General features: G+C 42.9%; 1 protein-coding gene across 10 annotated transcripts in view; it reads right to left on the bottom strand.

Annotated features, from left to right (window-relative positions):
- AKAP9 (A-kinase anchoring protein 9) overlaps positions 1-26,093 on the bottom strand; it is a 969,300-nt gene that overhangs the window by 240,854 nt on the left and 702,353 nt on the right. For all 10 annotated transcript variants that reach the window (XM_069211620.1, XM_069211621.1, XM_069211624.1 and 7 more), the window contains one exon: positions 14,296-14,478. In XM_069211620.1, the coding sequence (XP_069067721.1) occupies positions 14,296-14,478 (183 nt within the window). The remainder of the gene's footprint in view (positions 1-14,295; positions 14,479-26,093) is intronic.

The following is a 26,093-nucleotide window of genomic DNA, read 5'->3' as shown; positions in this document are numbered from 1 at the left end:
AGGTTTAATGTTGGCAGTTAAAAGATTATTGGCAAAACAAATAAGACTGTAACTAAAAGGACCCAGTGTCTTGCACAACTTTGGATCGTACTCTGGCTATAATTAGTCTGAAGCTGTAGACTACTCCTGATAATTTTAGGACATCAAAGAAACCAATATCTTAATGCTCATACGTTACTAAACTGAATTTATAAAACTTGTCATGTAACATCTAAAAATCGAAAATAACGGATAGCTGGTATAAGTATGTTGCTTTAAGGTGTTCAGAAGTAGATGCCATCATTTTGGATTTGTGCAACACATAGTTCCATGATCATTGGGCATTTCAGAACATAAACACAGCTTACATTTGTACAGGGTTGAGACCATCTGCGCCACTTTGAATATGTTAAAATACACATTTTTGATTGTTTGTCTATTTTTTGGTCAATGAGGCATGTGTGCGAATTAGGATGGTTTTGAGTTGATTTTTCCCAATATTTGGATTGAGAATGGTAGATTTTAAATAATGTTATAAACAGTGATTAATCTTTTTGGGGCCTGTGGGTGGCATCAGCACTCATATTTGGAGACTAGCACTTATTTTTCCTCATCCAAAATGTCCCAAGTGTGAGAGAATGAAAACACACAACGGAGAAAGAATGAAAAAGAGAAAAATTGAAAATATTTCACAAATAGAGAAAGCAGAAACCTGCAAGCGTGCGATAAAGGGGCAGAGAGTGTCTGGAAGTTGGTTAAGAGGCATGAGGTGGATTCCAGACTATGTGGCCATGGTATTTGACATGCCGGTGCAGGCTGTGGGCTTCTAAGCAAAGCTCTGGGCACCGGCACTTATTCTTCAACTAATTAAGCACGGATTATAAATAAGGAGTACTTTTTTGAATTGATGGTTGATGTGAGATGTAAAGGTAGCTCATCCTTCTGATGGGCAGATACAAGAGATCAATAAAAGTGTTGTTTTTAAACTTGTGTAAGAGCCTGCCCAGAAAGCATTTCAACCAGTGTTATCAAGAAAAAAATATATATGAGGTAGTAAGGAGAACAAATAATTTTGGTTGTTTTGTGAAGATGAATGCGGGGTTCCAAAACCTACCATTAGAAAATGAAACATGCTCAAACAATGCTGAAAATAAAACATTTAGGCAATACGGTCAAGTCAGTAAGAGAAAGAGGTGATGTCCATTGCGATACAGAAGGGAAAGATGCCCTAAGAAGCACGTAATGAGGACAGGTTAACCCAGCACAAAATGAGGTCTTAACACAGGCTTACTATAATGATCTTAAAAATGAAGTGAATGAGTATGTTTTACATATAAATACTGACATGGTCATGGAATGAACTAAGGATGATGATGAGGTTATTCAAGCTTCTAATATCCTGAAGGATCCTTTAGGTCAAACATTACTTGGATTGGTGGCCTTTAGAACACCGGGCAGAATATATTAAACTTTGGATTCAACAGCCTTTTTAAAAAAGAAGACAAATTATGAAGGCAGAGGGTTCATACCCAGTAGTAGGGCACAAGGAATGTTTAACTCTTTATTTAGATCCAGGCCGAATTTAAGTTGTGAAGTACTCCCAGGAAAGATTAGAATGTTGACTTGTGAGAAGCAAAGCTTTTAGATGTACTGGACCCTGTGCCGCTGGCATTTGATTTGGTGAAGAAAGCATAACTTAAAGGAGGTGATTCGGATATTGCATTTTCATTATTTTTTAATATATTATATATATGTACATATATTTCCTTATTGCAAAGTTGGCGAGAGAGAGCAATACTTCTTTTAAAGAAAACATTAACACTGGCCTTATTGCTGAGGTGTGAAAAACAGCTTTGATGAAAATTTAGCCCAAACTGGGAGAGTTAGCGAACAGGCAAATGAACTTCTCTTTGGATAAGGAATGGTGAAGTACCTGGGAAACTATGTGACAACTTTCACGGTTCTGGATAAGACTCAAAGCTCTATGCACTCATTTATATGGCAGAGCTGAGAAGAGGAGGCATATTCTTGGTCATGGATTATTCATAATCAGTGGAATGTTGAGTATCGTGAATACCAGAATCACCACCATATACAACAATTTCAACCCCCAACCCTCCACCTACAGCCTAGATACCTCTCAAGCAGTGAACACCAGCCACACGATAACCTCCTGGTCCCTGATTACCACACAGGCCATGGCAGTCATCATGTCATTCATCCACTCCGTGGCACCCACCGGCCCCTGCCCTCACGGCTCGTCAACCTCAGAGCCAACACTATTAGCACAGAACTAACCAGCATCCTCAACTCCTTCATCTGCATGGCATCCTTCCCAGATCAATGGAAGCACGCAGAGGTTTATACCCCTCTTAACGAAACACCCCGCCGACGCCAGCAACCTCAAAAATTACAGACCTATCTCTCTGCTCCCCTTCCCAGCCAAAGCGCTTGAGAAACCCATCAACCAACAGCTTGGAGACTGCACTGATCACTGCCATGGATGACATCAGGACCCTCATCGACCAAGGAGAATCAGCAGCTCTGATCCTTCTGCATCTCTCCACAGTGTTTGACTCAGTCTTCCACCACACTCTCCTCAACAGACTCCACTCTCAGCTCACACCTGGTCAACATCTACATTACCGCCCTTGCAGACACTGTAATATCCTATGGACTCAATATAGTCTCCTACACCGACAAAACTCAACTAATACTCTCACTCATTGAAGACCCCCACCACTCTAAAGCCAACTTCTGCAATGCCATGACCAATGCAGCAACATGGATGAAAAACAGCTGCCTCAATCTAAACACCGACAAAATGGAAGTCCTGATCTTCTGGAACGACACCTCCGTATGTGACCACAGCTGGTGGCCAGCGGAACTCAGACCAATGTCCTCTCCATCAGACCACACACAAAACCTCAGCATCATCCACGACTGTCAACTATCCATGAATTGACAAGTAAACTCAATCACCTCCTTCTGCTTCTACATCCTTAGAATGCTCCACTGAATCTTCAAATAGATCCCTACTGACACCAGAAAGACAGTCATGCACGCCCTGGTCACCAGCCACATCAATTATGGCAAAGCTCTCTACGCCGGAGTGTCCTTCCAGCTACTTAAGACTCAAGACTCTACAGATCGACGGAGCTTCTATGTCCCAGCAAGACAACTATGCTCCATCTTGCTAAACCTCACACTCACTCACACACACACACACACACACACACACACACACACACACTCCATCCATCCATCCATCCATCCATCCATCACAGCCGCAGCAGAGGTCGCTCCTTCTCCTACACAGCAGTTAAGTCCTGGAACAGCCTGCCCCTCCACCTCCGACAGGTCCCTCCCTGCCGGACTTCAGAAGGAGGCTCAAGGCATGGCATTTCAACTGAGACACTGCACCCTCAGCGCACAGTTACCCCTTATGGATGATAGTGCTGCACTTTACAAATGCTATGATTGATTTGAGACAGGATTCTTTCCCCAAAGAGGAAGAGGTGGCTGAAAGATATCTAGAGGAAGAGTAAAAACAGGTGCCAATTAAGAGGTGAGTATGGAGTCTGTTTGTTCTCATGGAAAGACAGTAGGATGATTAAGGAATAATCTGAAGCACTGGGTGAAAATAGCTTTTGATGGTTTAGTAATACAAACTGTACAGAAGCTGCGGCTCGTCCTTTGGGACTGAGGGGCCATGCCCCCTCTTATCTTTTGCTCCTTAAGAAGAGTGTCTGTCTGGCTTAGCAAAGGACAGTCTTCATTGTCAGGTCAGAAAGCCTGGAGCTAGACATGCGCTATTTGCGCAGGCACCCGGCTGCCTAAGCTTAACTGTGCTGGGCCGAAGAAGTCACAGGCCTGTGGGCGTGACCACTTCAGCCTAGTAAAGGTGCCTTGAGGCCCTCCCCCTCATAAGGGGGAATGTCACTGATTGCTTCACACCTGGGAGCATCAGTTTTAAGCCCTAAAGCGTCCAGGGCCGAATGTCAATCGGTGACACCTCGTCACAGAGTGGGGTGGGATCAGCAGTCTCACCGACCTCATCCCACTCTGTGACGAGTTGGGACTACTGCCTTCCCTCATTGGCTGACCTTAGGTTAGCCAGTGAGGGAAGGCAGTAGTCCCAACCCTCCTGAGACCTCTGAGGCAGAGCTGAAGGTAAGTGTGTGTGTGTTGTTGTTTTTTTTTATTGATGTTTGGTGCTTGGTTGTATGTCTGAATCTTTGATAATGAATTTTGTTAATGGATGTGTGTGTGCAAGTGTGTATGAATTAATAAGTTCAAGTGTGCCTGTGTGTCCGGCCCGCCCCCCTCATTCCTAAAATTACCAGCCGCCACTGCAGTAAAGGGTTATGTTGTAGAGTTCGAAAGAGAGACTGTGTGAGTAAAGGAACCAAAAGAATTACAGAAAACAGGTGAATGGATAAGTGGGACAAACAGCGTGGAATTTACTGTTCTCACTTTGTCTAGATCTGTCACTAATGTTACTATTACTAATAACTCCTCATCGGCTAACATTGAACATCGGAGACTTTAGCCTCGGAGGCGGCCTCGAGTGGACTTCATACCATGGGTTTTGGAGCTTTAAATCCAAGTAATGTATCCAATACACCTGTTGGTATGCCTTTCTTACTATGATCACCAGTAATATGATGTCCTCCCATATTAGCATAGGACGGGCCAAAGGGACCTGAACAACCAGGTGGAGAGTGGGCCACCTCAGTGTATAAGGTAGGGAAACCCAGCACCAGTTGTCTAAAAATTGGCAGCGCTTGAATTTGCCACCTGATTGCTGTCCATGTGCTGCAGTTATGGCGGGGGTGCCCCACCTTAGGTCTTCTAGTGAGGAGTCTACTGCTGACCTCCAGAATAAAGTCTGTCACTGGCTGAGTCAAAATGTATAGACACCAAGGAGTATAGACATGTTTTATTTGTAAGGAAGGTGGATCTGGTGGGTCTGATGGACAAGAGGATTGACAGGGAATGTGTGGTGATTAACTGTAGTTAACCTAGCTTAGCTAGGCAATTGATATATACCTCAAGGCGTTCACACTCATGATTCGTAACAGAGTGAGCTCCCATGAGAGCCGGCCTGCGGCAGACATCTTAAAGTGGGCAGATTGTGTGGAGGGAAGAGAGAGTCACACTGAAGGATTTAAGTTCAATTGTGCGCCACAACACCAAAGGTTTCAAAAATAAAAGGAAAGGTTGAGTATCTTCTTTAACAATGGTTCTAAAGATTACTGCATTCCGCTGAGGACTTCATCTTTTACACTTCCCTGATGTATGCTGAAACCAGATTGTTTTTCTTCAGTTTCTTAATGCTGGCTGGTAACATGTAATCAAGATCAGACCTGATGGTATAGACATATAGTGATACGCCGCCTGCCTCCTATAGTTCTGAGAAATTTCCAGCCAAGCAAAAATTGAAAGACCTCAAGACTGGAATGAGGTTTGAGAACCATAAACTTTTCTTTTTAACAGATTCTGTTTCTGCTGCATTTCCTTACTTTTTACTTCATATATACCCCGTTAAAACATTAATTGAATGTTTCCGCACAGTGGACAAAACTGACGAATAGTTAAATTGTGAAACTCATTCATATTAGGAGACTCTACAAAGAACAAGAATGAAAATGTCACTTACCCAGTGTACATCTGTTCGTGGCATCAGTCGCTGTAGATTCGCATGTTTTGCATAGCTCGCCATCTGGTGTTGGGCCGGAGTGTTACAAGTTGTTTTTCTTCGAAGAAGTCTTTCGAGTCACGGGACAGAGTGACTCCTCCTTTTGTCTCCATTGCGCATGGGCGTCGACTCCATCTTCGATTGTTTTTCCCCACAGAGGGTGAGGTAGGAGTTGAATTGTAGTAATAGTGCCCATGCAATGGAGTGACTAAGTATGTACCTATTTAAGGTTGAGATGATACATATACAAATAGTTGAAGGTAACTTCCAAACTGCTACAGGCTCCCGGGGAGGCGGGTGGGCACATGCGAATCTACAGCGACTGATGCCACGAACAGATGTACACTGGGTAAGTGACATTTTCAGTTCGATGGCATCTGTCGCTGTAGATACGCATGTTTTGCATAGACTAGTAAGCAGTTATCTCCCCAAAAGCGGTGGCTCAGCCTGTAGGAGTGGAAGTAGTTTGAAATAATGTTCTTAATACGGCTTGACCTACTGTGGCTTGTTGTGCGGATAACACATCTACACAGTAGTGCTTGGTGAATGTGTGAGGCGTAGACCATGTGGCTGCCTTACATATTTCTTGCATTGGGATGTTTCCTAGAAAGGCCATGGTAGCACCTTTCTTTCTGGTTGAGTGTGCCCTTGGTGTAATGGGCAGCTGTCGTTTAGCTTTAAGGTAGCAGATTTGGATGCATTTAACTATCCATCTGGCTATACCTTGTTTTGATATTGGGTTTCCTGCATGAGGTTTTTGAAATGCAATAAATAGTTGTTTAGTCTTTCTGATGTTCTTTGTTCTGTCAATGTAATACATTAATGCTCTTTTGACATCTAATGTATGTAGTGCCCTTTCAGCTATGGTATCTGGCTGTGGAAAGAACACTGGAAGTTCCACTGTTTGATTTAGATGGAACGGCGAAATAACCTTTGGCAAAAATTTAGGATTAGTCCTTAGGACGACCTTATTCTTGTGTAGTTGTATAAAAGGTTCTTGTATTGTAAACGCCTGAATCTCGCTTACTCTTCTTAGGGAAGTAATGGCGATGAGAAATGCAACCTTCCAGGTTAGGAACTGTATTTCGCAGGAGTGCATGGGTTCAAAAGGTGGACCCATAAGTCTAGTTAGGACAACATTTAGGTTCCATGAAGGAACCGGTGGTGTTCTTGGTGGTATAATTCTCCTAAGGCCCTCCATGAATGCTTTAATGAATGGTATCCTATATAGGGAAGTTGAATAGGTAGTCTGCAGGTATGCAGATATTGCTGCAAGGTGTATTTTAATGGAAGAGAAAGCCAGGTTAGATTTTTGTAAGTGAAGCAAGTAACCCACTACATGTTCTGGAGTTGTGTGTAATGGTTGTATTTGATTAATATGGCAGTAGCAAACAAACCTCTTCCATTTACTTGCATAGCAGTGCCTGGTGGATGGCCTTCTGGCTTGCTTTATGACTTCCATACATTCTTGGGTAAGTTGTAAGTGCCCGAATTCTAGGATTTCAGGAGCCAGATTGCTAGATTCAGCGATGCTGGATCTGGGTGTCTGATCTTTTGGTTGTGTTGTGTCAACAGATCTGGCCTGTTGGGCAATTTGATGTAGGGTACTACTGATAGGTCTAGCAGCGTTGTGTACCAGGGTTGCCTTGCCCAAGTTGGTGCTATTAATATGAGTTTGAGTTTGTTTTGACTGAGTTTGTTTACCAGGTAAGGAAGGAGAGGGAGAGGAGGAAAAGCGTAAGCAAATATCCCTGACCAGTTCATCCATAGGGCATTGCCTTGGGACTGTTTGTGTGGGTATCTGGATGCGAAGTTTTGGCATTTTGCGTTCTCCTTCGTCGCAAACAAGTCTATTTGAGGTGTTCCCCAGAGTTTGAAATAGGTGTTCAGAATTTGGGGGTGAATTTCTCATTTGTGGACCTGTTGGTGATCTCGAGAGAGGTTGTCTGCGAGTTGATTTTGGATCCCTGGTATAAATTGTGCTATTAGGCGAATTTGGTTGTGAATTGCCCAACGCCAAATTTTTTGTGCTAGCAGGCTTAACTGCGTGGAGTGCGTCCCCCCTTGCTTGTTTAGATAATACATTGTTGTCATGTTGTCTGTCTTGACGAGAATGTATTTGTGAACTATTATTGGTTGGAAAGCTTTTAGTGCTTGAAAAACTGCTAGAAGTTCTAGGTGATTTATATGCAGTTTTGTTTGATGTACGTTCCATTGTCCTTGTATGCTGTGTTGATCGAGGTGTGCTCCCCACCCTGTCATGGAAGCATCTGTTGTTATTACGTATTGTGGCACTGGGTCTTGGAAAGGCCGCCCTTTGTTTAAATTTATGTTGTTCCACCACAGAAGCGAGAGGTAAGTTTGGCGGTCTATTAACACCAGATCTAGAAGATGACCCTGTGCTTGAGACCACTGTGATGCTAGGCACTGTTGTAAGGGCCTCATGTGCAGTCTTGCGTTTGGGACAATGGCTATGCATGAAGACATCATGCCTAGGAGTTGTAATATCATCTTTGCTTGTATCTTTTGTGTTGGATACATGCGTTGTATGATGGTGTTGAAATTTTGAATCCTTTGGGGACTTGGAGTGGCTACTCCTTTTGTTGTGTCTATTATGGCTCCTAGGTATTGTTGTACCTTGCACGGCAGAATGTTGGATTTCGTGAAGTTGACGGTGAACCCTAGTTTGAAGAGGGTTTGTATGATCTGATTTGTGTGATTTGAGCACTCTATTAACGAATGGGCCTTGATTAGCCAGTCGTCTAGATATGGGAACACATGTATTTGCTGCCTTCTGATGTGTGCAGCGACTACCGCTAGACATTTGGTAAAGACTCTTGGTGCGGTTGTTAATCCGAAAGGCAGTACCTTGAATTGGTAATGTATTCCTTTGAATACAAACCTTAGGTATTTCCTGTGCGATGGGTGTATTGGTATATGGAAATACGCGTCCTTGAGGTCTAAAGTTGACATGTAGTCGTGTAGTTTTAGCAATGGTAATACTTCTTGTAGTGTGACCATGTGAAAGTGGTCTGATTTGATGAATGTGTTCACTATTCTGAGGTCTAGGATTGGTCTCAGCGTTTTGTCCTTCTTTGGTATCAGAAAGTACAGTGAGTAAACTCCTGTGTTTATTTGTGTGTTTGGCACTAATTCGATTGCATTCTTTTGCAATAGTGCCTGCACTTCTATCTCCAGGAGATTGGAATGATGTTTTGTCAAATTTTGTGCTTTTGGTGGTATGTTTGGAGGGAATTGTAGAAATTCTATGCAATAACCATGTTGGATAATTGCTAGAACCCAAGTGTCTGTAGTGATTTCCTCCCATGCTTTGTAATAATGACTTATTCTTCCCCCCACTGGTGTTGTGTGGAGGGGGTGAGTGACATGTGAGTCACTGCTTAGTAGTAGGGGTTTTGGGGCTTTGAAATTTTCCTCTATTCCTAGGGAATTGCCCTCCTCTATATTGTCCCCGAAAACCTCCTCTGTACTGTCCCTGGTAACTGGACGGTGTTGCCTGTGAGGTGCTAGCTTGTGTGCTCTGACCCCGAAACCCCCCTCTAAAGGGTGTTTTACGGAATGTGCTGTAATTCCCTCTGCTCTGCGGGGAGCAGAGTGCGCCCATGGCTTTAGCAGTGTCCGTGTCTTTTTTGAGTTTCTCAATCGCTGTGTCCACTTCTGGACCGAACAGTTCTTTTTCGTTAAAAGGCATATTGAGAACTGCTTGCTGAATCTCTGGTTTAAATCCAGACGTTCGGAGCCATGCATGCCTTCTGATAGTTACAGAAGTATTAATTGTCCGTGCAGCTGTATCTGCAGCGTCCATGGAGGAGCGGATTTGGTTGTTGGAAATGGTCTGTCCCTCCTCAACCACTTGTTTTGCCCTATTTTGTAGGTCCTTGGGCAGATGTTCAATGAGATGTTGCATCTCATCCCAATGGGCTCTGTCATAGCGCGCAAGTAGTGCCTGGGAGTTAGCGATGCGCCACTGGTTTGCAGCTTGTGCTGCGACCCTCTTACCAGCTGCATCGAACTTGCGGCTTTCTTTATCTGGGGGTGGTGCATCTCCAGATGTGTGGGAGTTGGCCCTTTTCCTAGCTGCTCCTACAACGACAGAGTCTGGTGGCAGCTGTGTAGTGATGAAAGCCGGGTCTGTAGGAGGCGCCTTATACTTTTTTTCCACTCTTGGTGTGATTGCCCTACTTTTGACCGGCTCCTTAAAGATTTCTTTTGCGTGCCGGAGCATACCAGGGAGCATAGGCAGGCTTTGGTAGGAGCTGTGGGTGGAGGAGAGTGTGTTGAATAGAAAGTCATCCTCGACCTGTTCTGAGTGGAGGCTTACATTGTGAAATTGTGCTGCTCTAGCCACCACTTGAGAATACGCAGTGCTGTCCTCTGGTGGAGATGGCTTCGTAGGGTATGCCTCCGGACTGTTATCTGACACTGGGGCGTCGTATAAGTCCCATGCGTCTTGATCTTGGTCACCCTGGCTCATGGTGGTGTGAGCTGGGGAATGTGATGGAGTTTGTGCTGGTGAGACGTTAATCACAGGTGGAGGAGAGGGTGGTGGTGTAACTTTTTTCACCACTTTTGTTTGTGGTGTTTGTTCAGTTTGGAACTCCAATCTTCTCTTTCTTCTAATAGGGGGAAGGGTGCTTATTTTTCCTGTCCCCTGCTGTATGAAAATACGCTTTTGCGTATGGTCTACATAAGTTGAGTGTAGTTCTTCCTCAAACCTATGCTTTTGCATTTGGGAGGTTAGCGAGTGCTCTTCTGTATAAGAGCCTGAAACTGGGTCGGTTGCAGTTTGTTTTGGCACCGAAACCCTGTCTGCATCTTTTTTCGGCTCCGAGGTGACTTTTTTCTTTTTCGGGGCCGAAACCTCTCGGCGTCGATCCTCTTCAGTGCCGCTGTCTCGGCGTCGAGCCGTGTCTACACCGGTATCTCGGTGTCGATGCTTGTCTCCAGCACTTTCTCGGTCCCGAGAAGGCTGCGTGCCGGTGTCTCGACCGGAGTCGGACGATCTCGGCACTGTTTGGGCCTTTTTCGGTGCCGACGGTCGGTCACCGAATTTATGGGTCGAGCCATGGCCTGGTGGCAGTGGTGTCCCCTGGGCCTTGTAAATCTTCTTCTGAGTGGTTTTCGACGTCCTACTCACGGTTTGTGTATCGTCGAATCCTTCGGAGTCCGATTCTTGGATCGAAAAGGTTCCCTCCTCTTCTTGTTCCTCGAACTCCCGGTGGGCTGTCGGCGCGGACGCCATCTGAAGTCTTCTGGCTCGACGGTCTCGGAGAGTTTTTTGGGACCGGAACGCACGACAGGCCTCGCAGGTGTCTTCACTGTGCTCAGGTGACAGGCACAGGTTGCAGACCAAGTGTTGGTCTGTATAGGGGTATTTATTGTGGCATTTGGGACAGAAACGGAACGGGGTCCGTTCCATCGGCGTTCTTCTGCACGCTGTCGGGCCGACCAGGCCCCGACGGGGGATCGAAAAAATTACCCCGAAGGGCACCGGAGCTCTTCGATCTTAGACGCGGTGTTGAATCTAACTACGCCGATCCCGAACGCAACAATACCAACGAAAATCTTCCGAAATTAGCTATCTTTCCGTTCCGAAACTCGGAGCGACAGGAACACGTTCGAACCCGATGGCGGAAAAAAAACAATCGAAGATGGAGTCGACGGCCATGCGCAATGGAGACAAAAGGAGGAGTCACTCGGTCCCGTGACTCAAAAGACTTCTTCGAAGAAAAACAACTTGTAACACTCCGGCCCAACACCAGATGGCGAGCTATGCAAAACATGCGTATCTACAGCGACAGATGCCATCGAACATAGATATATGTATGTGATACATAAAAAAGATTTAAAACACGAGTAGCCCTCAAACTGGAATCATCGTTAGTTGAGGGGATACAGGTATTAAGAGTGGAAGTATGGTAAAATATTTTAGAGTGCGTAAGGGAAAAGAGGGCAAGTGAGAAGAGCGAGGCGCTGTTCCATTCTTGAATTTTCAAGTTGTTAGCAGCCTCTCTGTAAAATAAAGTCCCTGGGCACCACTGAAGATGTGACCTCAGTCAGAGTCAGATGGGTGGTGTGGTAAGTATATGCTGTTCAAAATGATCTGTTTGTTTCTATATCTCCTTGATGGATTCTTTCAAATGTATTTAGAAGTGTCTGGCCACGTCCCCTTTTCCAGTGTCAGTAGGCCCTCTTGACGAGATTCCCTCTTGAGGATGCATTGGGAACCAATACTGTTCCAAGGATGCCAACAATCTCTTTGGGTTCCAGAAGATCTATTTCCCACCTTCAGTCACCACTAACAGCTTAGCCAGGAAAATTACTGTTGTGTGCCTCCATACCCCACCACAAAAACTCTGCTTATTAGTATTAGCTACCTTCACTGTATATCTGTGCTGAGAGAAGCGTTGGAAAAATATTAAATAGCCTCCTACTTAGATTTTACTCTTTGCCTGCCTTCTACCAGAATTATTTTGCTAAAACTTCATTCTTCAAAATCTTCAATGTCGTGGAGCTTAAGATCCCTGTGAGAGCGGACTATCTGTCTTTAGCCTGAAGCACAGCATACTCTTCCAGTTATTACCTTATCAAGGATGTCCAGGCATTCAAACATTCATACTGCAAGGAAACTCCTCAAGTCCTACGGGCCAGCACATTCATAGGCTTAGATTCTTGCTGCCCAGCTCCAAGTGTCCATTCAACTCTGCAGCTCTCTGCATTAATGCAGGCTCACCAGCATTTAAATGTTTGCCACCTGCTGTCAGCCTCTTGTGCCCTTCCGCTAGGATAGTTTTCCCTTCTTATCTATTTTGCCCACACTCTCTTACTTTCTTATGTCATCCTAGAAAAATCCACCAGCCTTCTCCCTCCTCTGTGGAGCCAATACTGCGTTCTAAACCAAAAGCTGGCGACATAATTCAGGGCTGAGGCAGGATGGGAATCATAATCACCCACACAGTGTTCAGCTTCACAACTGCCAAAGTTCAAAGGAGTGTCAGAAGACTATTGATTCTTCTGGCACTCTTTCCAGCAAAGAGGCTCTGGACTTAACCAAAGGCTGAAATCTAGGTCTGGTCCAGAGCTTTTTTCCAGCAGACCACAGAACTGTGATTAGGCCACAAGGTCACATAACAGAGACCACCTTTTCCTCTTTCTTCGGAGGAATGTCTGTGTCAAAAGATCAAGCATAGTCCACAGAAATCAACCTATTTGCCTGCTGCTTCCAATCTGGTGCCCCCATATTTCTCTGGTGGGAACTGAAGCCTGTCAGTGCTGGGAACTTCCCTATTTTTTGCTCCCAGGGGACAACCGCCTACTCTGTTGGGGCAAATGTATTCAAGCCATTACGTTTCTTTCACTTTACCACTGAGGCATCAGGGTCATCCCGCAGAAGGCAATGGACTTTCCAGCTGTACAAGTCTTTTAAAGCTATTACATTTGCTAAGATTTAAATTTTAAAAGCTGAAGGTCATTTAAGAATGGTGGGAATACATAAAGTATAACAAGAAAAAGCCTAATGCACTTGCAAGACTGTTGCATCTACTGGTGGTAAATGGCTACTAACATTACTGAATCCTAACACCTCGGTGGGACATTGTAAGAATCTGGTGCCATAATGTACATCAACTCGGATCTGCATGAAGTTAGAATGTTCAGACTGGTTATTGTTCCTATCGGGCATTTCCCTGGACCTTGGGGTATAGAGGGACCACAGACCCAGTGCTTAATTTGAGTTGGAGGGGCCCATCGGCACTCATTTTTAGGGTAATGCACTTACTTTTCCTCATCAGATATTGACCACGATCAAGAGAGAGAAAAACACACACAGGAAAGGAGGAGGAAGAGAAAGGCAGAAAAACGGGCACAAAAAGAAAGCAGGAATCTGCAAAAGTGAGAAAAAGGAGCAGCAATGTCTGGAAGTGATAAAATAGGCCTGAGATGAATTCAACATTATGCAGCTTTGGCATTTATCACACTGATTTTTAATAGCACCACCGGAGCAGAGTTTTTGAGCACCTGCACTCATTCTTTTACAAATTAAGCACTGCACAGGCCAGAATTGTTTTGGAATTCCTGATCGTCCCTGGTGATGCCTAATATTTAAGAGGACCAGCTGTTAATGCTACAATGCCAGCGATCCATTCTACTGCTCTGATTTTTTAAGTTAAACAATCTGCTGAGTATAAATATACATAGAAAGTAATCACCTTCTGCTACGGTGATAATCAAACAGGCTTTGACTATATGCAACATCCTCCAGTAGGAGAAACTAGCTTGCTGCAAGAATGAACAAAGACAATTATAATGGAGAGGTAGTATAGCTTCTAGATTAGTAATAATATACATGCCACATTTACTTGGGGAAAACTATAAGACTGACATGGCAATTTCAACAATAAACAGTGATAGGTTGCATAGGATAAAACCTTGAGTATTGCTGTAAGGTTTAAAAACGAAATGCAAATATAAGACTTAAACTTCAGCCCCATAACATGATGGCAGAGAATAATTGTTTACTCCAAAACATGATGCTGTCTCTGAAAACTAATGACAAAAACATAAAAGTTCTTTTAAAAGATTTTAAAAACACGCACTTTGTTATCTGTTGCATTTTCAAGATGTTGCTGCAGTTGTGTTATTTGTTCATTTAGATTATCTATTTCCTTGTCCTTTTCTTGCATGATTTGTGCAAGCTTGCCACTGTACGAAAAAAGATCCTTCACAGATGAATCAGTTTCTGAAGCATGGGCCCCAATTCTTAGGTTATCCAGTTCATCCTGTCATTAAAAATGAGAGTACAGTTAAATATTCTGAGTTAATGGAAAGAGAACATTTACACAAATCGCCATTTAAGAGAAAGCACAAATATAAACTGCATAAGTACATTATGGATGCATCATATTTTAACAGACAAGGCTCTACTGATTTTCTTTTTCCTTCAGATGCGTTTTTTAAAACTTCAGAATCACAGTTACCCACAAGAGTGACACTATTCTATGCCCCTTTCACTTCTAAACATACAGGTTCAACACAGACCTCCAATGAGACTGTTCTTTGCAAAGAGATGAAATGGTGGAGGGTCTGAGGCTGGTTCCTGGTGAGTGTAGTGTATTTATTTGGTGTGTGTAAAATACTGTACACACTATCCATCACTAAACTACCACTCCAATTTTGACTGATTTGAAAAATGGAGCTGGTTTCAAGGAAGGGAAAAATAACTAACACAACATTGTTTTTAAATACATATATTACAAAGGTATAGAGATGTTAAACCATCAACGGTAATGGCCATGCTCAAAAGGTTATTGTGCAGGTGCACTGTAAAGCACCTTGCCGAAGGTCCAGCCCTGTGTGCTGAGTTTGTTGGCGACTGTGGCTCACCAGGCTCTGGGTGATGTTGTAGAGTATAAGACTCTGCCAAATATAAGAGCCTTTTGGGTAAAGCCAAGGGTTAAATTCAAACAACTTTAATGCAAAGTAATGCTGGGTAATGCTGGGTACAGGTCCAGGCTGAAGGACACGCCCCAGGTCCAGAATATACTGGGCATACATAAAGTTTGAGCACAGTAAGCTCCTCGAGAAAGAAAGAAAGTGCAGGGCTTGGTTAAGGCCAGGGCCTGTACTCAGACTATTGGGATTAAAGTGGAGGCCCAGTAGTCTCTTGCAGAAGGACTATTAATTGCTAGGCCAGGCAGTAGCAATTATTTGTTTGTTTATAACTTTGATACCATTACGTTTTTAATGTTAACTCTCTTAGAAAATGCTCTTCTTTGCAAAGTAAAAACGGTTCAATAGAGAAATAACAAACTTAGCAATTAATTAGAACTTCACTGAGAAACGTGTTTTTCTAGGATTAGGTATCAATCTGTTCAGTAGATGTTCGAATATGCAACACAAACTGATGTTAGACGAGCTTGAAACCGTTAATCAGAAACTGACTGTCGTAAGATTATCCTCTGAGCAACAGAAACTCAAATCTTTAGAAGAGAATACATTTGTAAAATAATTTTATCAGAAGAGGGAGGATTTTCTGCCCTCCGTCCAATGTGGGATCCCTGAAAATTGCAGCATCCAATTAATCTAACAGGCCGGCAGAAATTGAAAGTTTTTGTTGTGGAAGAAATTTAAGGATGCCATTCAAGGAAGCCTATATCTTGGCAAAAAAGTGAATGAGGTGTATAAAAGGTCAGGTGGAGTGTCATCTGACCTAAGGCAGGATGTGGAGCTGGTGATTAGAGGGCGAGGAGGGCCTGAATGGCATACACTGTACCCAAAATTTAAAAGTCCCTAATTTTTCTCACATAATTTGAAGAAACCAATTCATTAAACCCATATTCATTGATTTGCAGGTCAATCAGCAGCAAGGCCATGCTGTCCCAGGTCAAAAGCCATATGCAACTGGTTCAATGAGGGGTTGTCTGGGGTAAGGATGTGCATAGGCTCTATGCTCATAGAACACTGCGCACGGTTGAAGGCCATGCAGATCTGTTCCAGAGGCACATGGCTGACCTAGGGTCTGGTCACAGGCTATGCACTATTCCAAAAGTCTGTTGCACCTGCTAAAAGAGTTTAGAAAAACACAGTAAAAAAAACTGCATCCACACTGGCTTCATAACTACATGGTAGATGTGTTCAGCTGCACGGTGGGATGGTAGGCGGAGAGCCTGGCGGGAGACCCTGTGAAAATTGCTGCGGAACACTGCCTGTCCACAGTAGATGTTTTGTGCAGGCCCCGTAGTCAACCCGTGGTGCACACAGGCAAGAGCTGTGTGCAACATGGCTGGCTGCACAGTGTGCTGGGAGGACAGAGCATTCGATACACAGTGTGCGGAGAATGGTTTTCTTTGAACAAACGACATTATTTAACTACTTTAAAAAAAAAAATCCGAAATAACATGAAAACCATGGTTTAAATAAGGTATGTCTACTAAACAAAACCAAAAAAAGTCCACAAATACACAAATATCCTGCAAAGTGGTTCTAAAACAGAATCTGGTAGGCATTAAGCAGTTTTCCTCTACTGTGGTAATAATACGAAATGTGACTTTTGCACTGCAGCATTAATAATAGGTGAATTTGTGTTTATTAGTTCACTTGTTGCAAATAATTGTTGGGGATTTTGAGCATGGCATAAATAAACAGTATACATGCAGATAGCTAGAGTGTAAACTGCTATTGATTACCATTGTTGAGTGGGGGAGAGGCTATGGCGTGCACACTCAACATCAGCGATACATAGCATCTACATACATGGTAATGCCATGGCCTTTCCCCTATTTTCATTTTTCAAACACAGTTGGCAGAGCCCTCCATGTAAAGGCATCGTAACATGCAATTTGCGAGGCCGAAGACAGGTTTTTCTCATTTATTTAAATGTACAAATGTGTCTTTTCTAGTACATTTGTTCGAAATATCTTATTTGGCCTAATTTACTTTCAAAGTGAATTATATGGAAAATGTCACTTACCCAGTGTACATCTGTTTGTGGCACGTAGTGCTGCAGATTCACATGCTATGCATATCCCTTCTGACATCTAGTTTTGGGCTGAGTGTTACCAGTTGTTTTTCTTCGAAGAAGTCTTTAAAGAATCACAGGATCGAGTGACTCCTCTTTGTTCTATTGCGCATGGGCATCGACTCCATTGTTAGATTGTTTTCCCGCAGAGAGTGAAGAAAGGAGTGAGAGTATAGAAATATAAAGAGATAGCCATGGAAATGTATATACATATGTACAAATATTAGAAACTTAAACGACTACAGGCTTCTGGGGTGGAGGGAGGGTGCACGTGAATCTGCAGCATTACATTCCACAAACAGCTGTACGCTGGGTAAGTGACATTTTCCATTCAATGGCATGTGTGGCTGCAGATACATATGCTATGCATAGACTACAAAGCAGTTAGTCCTCCCAAAAAGTGGTGGGTAGCCTGTAGGAGTTAAAGTTGTTTGGAATAAAGTTTTTAAGACAGCTCGGACTACAGTGGCTTGAGTGCTGTGAGAACACATCAACACAGTAGTGTTTTGTAAATGTATGAGGAGTTGACCATGTAGCTGCTTTACATATGTCAACCATTTGTATGTTTCCTAAAAAAAAACATTGATGCACCTTTCTTTCTTGTAGAATGTGCCTTAGGAGTGATCAGCAGTTGCCTCTGATTTGATATAACATGTTTGTATACATCTAACAATCCATCTTGCTAAACCTTGCTTTGATATAGGATTGCCTATATGTGGTTGTTGGAAAGCAACAAAAAGTTGCTTTGTTTTCCTAAAATCTGTAATTCTGTCTATGTAGTACATAAGAGCTCTTCTGAGATTTAGGGTATGAAGAGCTCTTTCTGCCACACAATCCGGCTGTGGAATGAAGATTGGCAATTCCACTGTTTGATTGATGTGAAAAGGAGATACTACTTTTGGTAGACATTTTGGATTTGTTTTAAGTACAACCTTATGTTTGTGCACTTGGAAAAAAAGGTTCTTCAAGAGTGAATGTTTGTATTTCACTAACTCTTCTTAAAAAAGTAATAGCTACAAGGAAGGCGACCTTGCATGTTAAGAATTGAATTTGGTAAGAGTGCATGGGTTCAAAAGGTGGTTCCATGAGTCTGGTAAGTACAATATTTAAATTCCATGATGGAACAGGTGGTGTTCTGGGTGGAATGATGCGTTTAAATCCTTCCATGAAAGCTTTGATAACAGGAACTCTGAATAGAGAAGTATGTTGAATAGTTTGTAAGTATGCAGATATTGTAGTAAGGTGTATCTTGATGGATGAAAAAGCCAAATTTGATTTCTGTAAATGAAGTAAATAGCATACAATATCTTGTATAGATGACGTAGGTGGATCTATGGTTTTAGATTGACAATAGTAGACAAATCTTTTCCACTTGTTTGCGTAGCACTGTCTAGTAGTAGGTTTTCATGCTTGTTTAATTACTTCCGTACATTCTGATGGAAGATTTAAATGACCAAATTCTATGACTTCAGGAGCCAAATCGCTAGATTGAAAGCATTTGGGTTTGGATGCCTGATTTGACCTTTGTTTTGTGTTAACAAATCTGGTCTGTTTGGAAGTTTGGAGTGAGGTACTACAGATAGGTCTAGTAGTGTTGTGTATCAAGGCTGGCGTGCCCATGTTGGGGCTATTAATATCATGTTGAGTGACGTTTGACGCAATTGGTTGACTAGAAATGGAAGGAGTGGGAGAGGAGGAAAAGTGTAAGCAAATATCCCTGACCAATTGATCCACAGAGTATTGCTCTTGGATGGGGGATGTGGGTGTCTGGATGCGAAGATTTGGCATTTTGCGTTTTCGCTTGTTGCGAATAAATCTATGTCTGGTGTTCCCCATTTTTTAAAGTACTTTTGAAGTACCTGGGAGTGAATCTCCCATTCGTGTATCTGTTAGTGATTTCTGCTGAGGAGATATGCCAACTGATTGTCTATCCCTGGAATGTATTGTGCTAGTAAATGAATTTGATTGTGAATTGCCAATTTCCAAATAGTTTGGGCTAGAAGGGACAGCTGAGATGAATGTGTCCCTCCATGTTTGTTGAGATAATACATGGTTGTCATCTTGTCTGTTTTTATGAGAACATTCTTCTGTTTGAGAAGAGGTTGAAATGCTTTTGGGGCAAGGAACCCAGCTAATAATTCTAAGTGGTTATGTGTAGCTGTTTCTGTTTGACATCCCATTGTCCTTGAATGGTCTGATTGTTTAGGTGAGCTCCCCAACCAATCATTGATGCATCTGTTGTAATTATGGTTTCAGGTACAGGGTCTTGAAACGACCGCCCCTTCATTAAATTGCTTCGATTCCACCACTGAAGCGACAAATGTGTTTGGCGGTCCATCAACACTAGATCTTGAAGTTGACCGTGTGATTGTGACCATTGTTGTGCAAGGCACTGTTGTAAGGAACTCATGTTTAATCTTGCATGTGTGACTATGGCTATGCAAGATGTCATCATTCCTAGAATCTTCATGATAAATCTTAAAGTGTGTTGTTGATTTGGCTGTATGAGTGGTATTAAATTTTGGAAAGCTTTTATCCTTTGTATATTTGGATAGGCTAGAGTTAATTGAGTATTTGGGATAGCACCTAGGTATGGTTGTACTTGTGCTGGTTGAAGGTGTAATTTATGGTAGTTTATAGAGAACCCTATTGTGTGCAGAGTTTTTATCACATAACGAGTATGTTTTTGGCATTGTGTAAGATTGCTTGATTTTATGAGCCAATCGTCTAGATATAGAAAGACATGGATGTGTTGTCTTCTTAAGTATGTCACTACTACTGCTACACACTTTGTGAACACCCTTGAAGCTGTTGTTATGCCAAATGGCAACACTTTGAACTGGTAGTGTTTTCCTGCTATGAAAAACCTGAGGTATTTTCTGTGAGCTGGGTGGATGGGTACCTGGAAATACGCATCCTTGAGATCTAGAGCAGTCATACAATCTTGTTTTTTGCAGTAGTGGAATAACATCTTGCAGAGTTACCATGTGAAAATGCTCTGACAAGATATATAGATTGAGGGGCCTGAGGTCTAACATGGGCCTGTGTGTGTCACCTTTTTGGGAAATTAGTAAGTATATTGAGTATACTCCTGTTCCTTGTTGAGACTGTGGAACTAATTCTATTGCTTGCTCTAACAGAAGAGATTGTACTTATTGTTGTAACAGAACTGTATGTTCGGGGAACAACTTGTGATATCGCGGTGGAATCTTTGGAGGGGTGGATATTAGTTAGGCAATAGCCATTTTGGATAATTGATCATACCCAGTTGTCTGTGGTGATATTTTGCCATTGAGAGTGGAATTGTTGTAGTCTTCCAACCACAGGAGATGTGTGGAGTGGAAGGGAGGGAAGGAAGTCACTGATTAGGCTGTGATGTTGTTTGTTTAGAGGTTTGGAAATTACCTCTATTTCTGAAGTACTGCCCTCTATAGGATCCTCAAAAACCCACCTTGTTGATACTGGGTTTGTTGTGATTGCTTTGTTTGGGAGGTGGAAGCCTCTGAGGATTGTGTCTTAAAACCTCCTCGAAACTGTGACCTGCGAAAGGAGCCTCTATATGGGGTGGTGTATAAAGCGCCCATTGCTTTCGCAGTATCTGAATCCTTCCTTAATTTTTCAATAGTGGTATCCACTTCTGGGCCAAAGAGGTACTTTTTATCATAAGGCATATTAAGTACTTGCCTGTTGAATTTCTGGTTTAAAACAAGAAGAGCGTAGCCATGCATGTCTTCTAATTGACAGCAGGGTTTATACTCCTTACAGCTGTATCCGCAGCATCAAGGGCAGATCTTATTTGCTAATTGCTTGCCCCTTTTGTACTACTTGCTGTGCCCTTTTTTGGTGCTCTTTTCGGAGTTGCTGTATAATATCCTGCATTTCATTCCAATGGGCCCTATCATACCTGGCTAAGAGTGCCTGAGAACTTGCAATTCTCCACTGATTTGCTGCTTGTGTAGCAACTCTTTTCCCTGCTGCGTCAAATTTTTGACTCTCCTTATCAGGAGGTGGTGAATCTCCTGAAGACTGACTATTTGCCCTCTTTCTTGCTGCACTGACTACCACTGAGTCAGAAGGGACCTGGTGAGTAATGTAATCTGGGTCTGAAGGTACAGGCTTATACTTTTTTATCAATTCTAGGTGTAATAATCCTAGCTTTTACAGGCTCGCAAAAAATTTGGTCTGCATGTTTAACCATGCCTGGTAACATTGGGAGACACTGGTACTTTGAATGTGTAGAAGACAGTGTATTAAATAAGAAATCTTCTTCTAATGGCTCCGAATGCAAGGTTACCCAATATTAAGCTGCAGCCCTCGATATTACTTCGGTGTATGCAGTGGTATCTTCTGGAGGAGAAGGTTCTGATGGGTACATATCTGGGTTATCTGGGATGGGATCAGGGTCATAGAGTATGGAGAGGTAATGGTTTCTCCTTTTGTTTTTTGCACCTTTGCTGGTGGCTGTACAGAGTCCAATTCCTCTTGTCTTTAAAGGAGGTGCAGTGATAATTCTTCTTGACTCCTTATGGATATGTATGCTGGACTGTCCCTCATCCATAACCTGTATAATTGGTTAAATTTTAGGCTCTTCCTCAGACGTCTTATGAGATTCCCTCAATTTTTTTTTAAAGTTCTTGTTCCTCTGTATATGAGGATTTTTTCGGGTCCGGAGTGTATAGTTTTTTCGGTCTGGAAGAGGTAGTCGAAGGTCTCGGCTCCAAGGTCAATTGCTGAATTTTTGACTCCGAAGGATGGTCTTTTTTACTGGAGTCGGAAACGGTGCCTTTAACAGGTTTACTCAACTCCGAAGTAGAGGGAGGAATGGCCTTTTTCGGCACCGACCCCAAAGGATGGTCGCCAATAGTCTTTTTCCGGGCCGAACCATGGCCTTCCGGCAGTGGTGTACCCAAGGCCTTTAAACGTTTTTTGTGCAGGGGTGTAGGGGCAGGCATACTCACATGCTGGCCAGCTGTGATGCGTCTGTCGTCTTCCTACTCTTGTACGCAGTCTGTGTCTCGGATGGAGACTGCTGTCTGCGCCTGCTCTTCCTCCACGACGTTGAGATGTTCACTGCTTTTCACTGCCATTTCGAATCTCGGGCTCTGCGATCTCGGAGGGTCTTCTTTGATCAAAATGATCAACAGGCCTCACAATCTTCCTCCCGATGGTCTGGAGAAAGGCACAAATTACAAACCAAGTGCTGGTCTGTATAGGTGTACTTCGTGTGGCACCGAGGGCAGAATCGTAATGGAGTCCGATCCATCAGGCTTTCCACGCAGTAGGCCCGAACAGACCCAAGTTGGGCACACGCACCCCGAAGGGCGGAAAATTGAAGGTTCCGACTGTACTACTGGTTCGATGCTAGATGGGAAATGCAATCGAAACAATACCGACGAGTTAGAAGGTTTTCTGTGGTTTTCCAAATCGAAATCTCGGAGCAAAAGGAAACCCGTCTGAATCTGACCGCGGAAAGAAAACAATCTAACAATGGAGTCGATGCCCATGAGCAATGAAACCAAGAGAAGGAGTCACTGGATCCCGTGACTCTGCAAAGACTTCTTTGAAGAAAAACAACTTGTAACACTCCGAACCCAACACTAGATGTTGGAAGGGATATGCATAGCATGTGTATCTGCAGCTACACATGCCATCGAACATGAATATGAATATATATATATATATATGTACACACACATACAATGGAAGATACAGGATCACAAGAAAACAACAGCCAGCCAAGGCAAAAATCTGGATCCCAAAGGATACAATGAGTCACAAGAAAATGTAATATCCAAGAAAGAAGTGACTCAAACAGATGATCTCACTAAAGAACATAAATATATTTCTACTACAACGTTTCAGCTTCCGCCTTCCTCAGGTAGTACATGACTGTTTGCTCAGTGGCTGCACCACATGCACAGACATATATTTTTACTCAAGAAACAAAGGTTTAAGTAACGGTATAGTTAGGTGAATTTGTCATTGACTAACGCTTTGAACAAAAAAAAAAACACAGAAATTCACTAGTTATAATTAGTAGCACTAACTATAACTTGCATCCCCGCCATGCAGTGCTTATGACCTCACATATGACATCACTCATGACATGTTCTATGACATCATTTATAATATCACCAGTGACATCTCAAATGATATCACTCATATCTTTGATGACATTATCCAATGATTGTGTTAGTTTGTTTTACAGTTTATATAGTTGCAGGTAACTACCATATTACTTTTCTAATTAATTTTGTACAGCTTGGGTCCAACTAATGGGTGTAAGTCTTACAAAACGCATATGCTCCTAACGCACTAGAGCTATGTAGAGGTAATAAACACATTATAAATGTTTGCATTCAAGAGTAATTCTGTGTGCAAGTGACAGCTGACTTGAATTCATTATGCTCCACACAACTTTTTGGTTCTGCAGAAAAAAATTCCAACAGGAGAAATATAGAACACAGTAGATACTAACTTTTGTAAGCAGCCTTGAGTCCTTAGGGAGAAACATGTCAACATGATAATTTATACTTAAAACAGAAACATGTGCACCAGTTACTAACTTATGTATGCATGCTTGTTTTGCTTCACAAGATGGGTTATCTGTAAAGTTTTAACTACAGTATGACGTATGCAGGTAGTACGATCTTTAGCACCTTCAGATCTTGGTTACTTTTTGCAAACAGTGCCTATGTTGACAATTGTTGCATAGAGTGTACACTGTTCTTAGTAGATTCTTTTGGATACTCTGTGGTGTATTTCTCATAAGAGTTTTACTGTTTGCAAACAGTGTGGTTTAGAATGAACTCTCTCTATAGAGTAAACACTGTTTACAGTACTCAGTTCTCTACTGACATTAACTTCATTTCTTAAAGTAGGTTCGGTGTGTCAGGGGTTTGATACAAATAAAAGCTGGCCATATGGCCATAGCAGGGAATTTGTTCTGGAACTGGTATTCACTATTTTGGCTTTCTATGAACAGTTGTATACAGACTGAACACCATAGCAATGAGTGTTTCCCATATATCTATGGTTGATTGTTAATGAGAACTATTGTACCTGAAAGGTGCATGCTATAGGGTCAATGTTTCACATAATGCTTGTTTTCAACACCTAAGGAAATTGCTTCTCTGTTGGTTGTAATGATGCCTGTTCTTCTCCTGTGCTATTTTGTACTTACTGTCAGATCTCTAATGCCATAGTAATTTATACAGCTATATGCAGGAAAACGAAACCTGGATGATGTCATGAGTGATGTCATAAATGATGCTATAACTAATGTCACAGAACATGTCATCAGATATGTCCTTTGCAGTGCATGATGCGGGTGCAAGTTATAGTTAATACTGCTAGCTATCACTGGTGAATTTCTGTGTTTTTTTTTGTTTTAATTCAAAACAATGTTGTCACTGACAAACGCATCTAACTATAATGTTACTTTAACCTTTGTTATTTTCCCAGTGAATGTCGAGTTATTTATTCATTTTTCAAACGTAATGTAATACTTAATCATCATACATAATGCCACCACCGCCTGGCCTGCCCACACTGCGCTTGGCGTGGGGACCCCATCACCCAGGTTTTATTTTTATTTTTTTATTAAGGGCCACTTATTTAAATGAAGGGGAGGACGGCTGTGTGGTCTCCATCCCCAAACCTAGTTAGGCCCTGTGGTCTCCATCCCCCCAGGGCCACTGCTTTAAATAAAGGAGAGGCAGTGCACATGGTCCCTCTTCCTCCGGGGCCTGGCGCGATTTTTATGGGAAGGAGGGTGCATAACCACCCCCCTTCCAAGGGCTGATTTCCGTCACAGGGGGAACCCCAAGGCCCCCACAGCCCCAGCCAGCTTCCCACATTCAGTGGGAGCCGGCATTACTCCCGCCCAGGAGGAGCAGCTAGTAATGCTGCTCTATAATGATGCTCTCTGCTGGTGAAGCAATATTTAGATGTTTTCCTGAAACAGATCTAACGTCCACTCTCATTGGGCAGGAGCATTTACAAAGCTCTGGCCCACTGGGAGTGGACTTGGTGTTTACCCCTGTTTGGCAGGAGATTTAGAAATGTTCCTACCAAGTGGGAGCAAACACAGGCTTCCCTGTCGCGCTGCTGCAGGCAAGGACTCCACTATGACTCAAGGGTGGGCTCCCGGGGGCATAGCATGTGAGCCGTCCCTGGGCGATGGGGTCCACAGGGCCATTAATGGCTCAGATAGGACGGGCTGTAATCCCGTAAAAGGAATCAGTCCTAGGATGGGCTCCCCTGGGCATTCTGAGGCTCCAGTGGGGGGCGGTGCGGCCACTCCCATTCATAAACACAGTTTCGGGGTGGGTTCCCCATGGCATAAAGTAATTAAATGCGGCCTAGCCACTATTTGTTTTTTGATCACGCAAGAGTCTTGTGAGACTGCTCAATTTTTTGGCCGATTTCTTTTTTGGGATCAGGTGGGGGGGTAATGTTCTCATGTTGCTGGCAGCTCAGGGGACCCGGACTCCTGATGGAGCGAGACGGCCCAAAGGAAATAAAGTTCTTTGGCCCACTCAGAACGCTACATCTTTAAACTGGTGCCTCCGAGGTTCTTGCCAGCCCAACTGCCAAAATATACAATTATATTTGACCCTTAATTTCTCAAAAACTACTGAATGGATTCAAACCAAATCACAAAAAGAACAAACTGCAGACCAAAATCTAGCTTCCTGACAAATTTCAGAATTCTGTTCAGCAATTTTTGCTGGAGCCCGTCTTAAAGAGTTCAATGGAAAAAGCATGAGGGATTTTGGCCCCCCACCCTTTTTTTCTCGGCTTCCACTTGACGGATAGGAGCTGAGGTGGATTAACTTTTTGGGGGATTTTTTACGACAATTCGTCAAATGGGGT

The sequence above is a fragment of the Pleurodeles waltl genome, chromosome 10, assembly GCF_031143425.1.
Source record: "Pleurodeles waltl isolate 20211129_DDA chromosome 10, aPleWal1.hap1.20221129, whole genome shotgun sequence".
Lineage (NCBI taxonomy): Eukaryota > Metazoa > Chordata > Amphibia > Caudata > Salamandridae > Pleurodeles > Pleurodeles waltl.
Note: the sequence above shows the minus strand (reverse complement) of the source record. Positions and strands in the feature narration are given on the sequence as shown.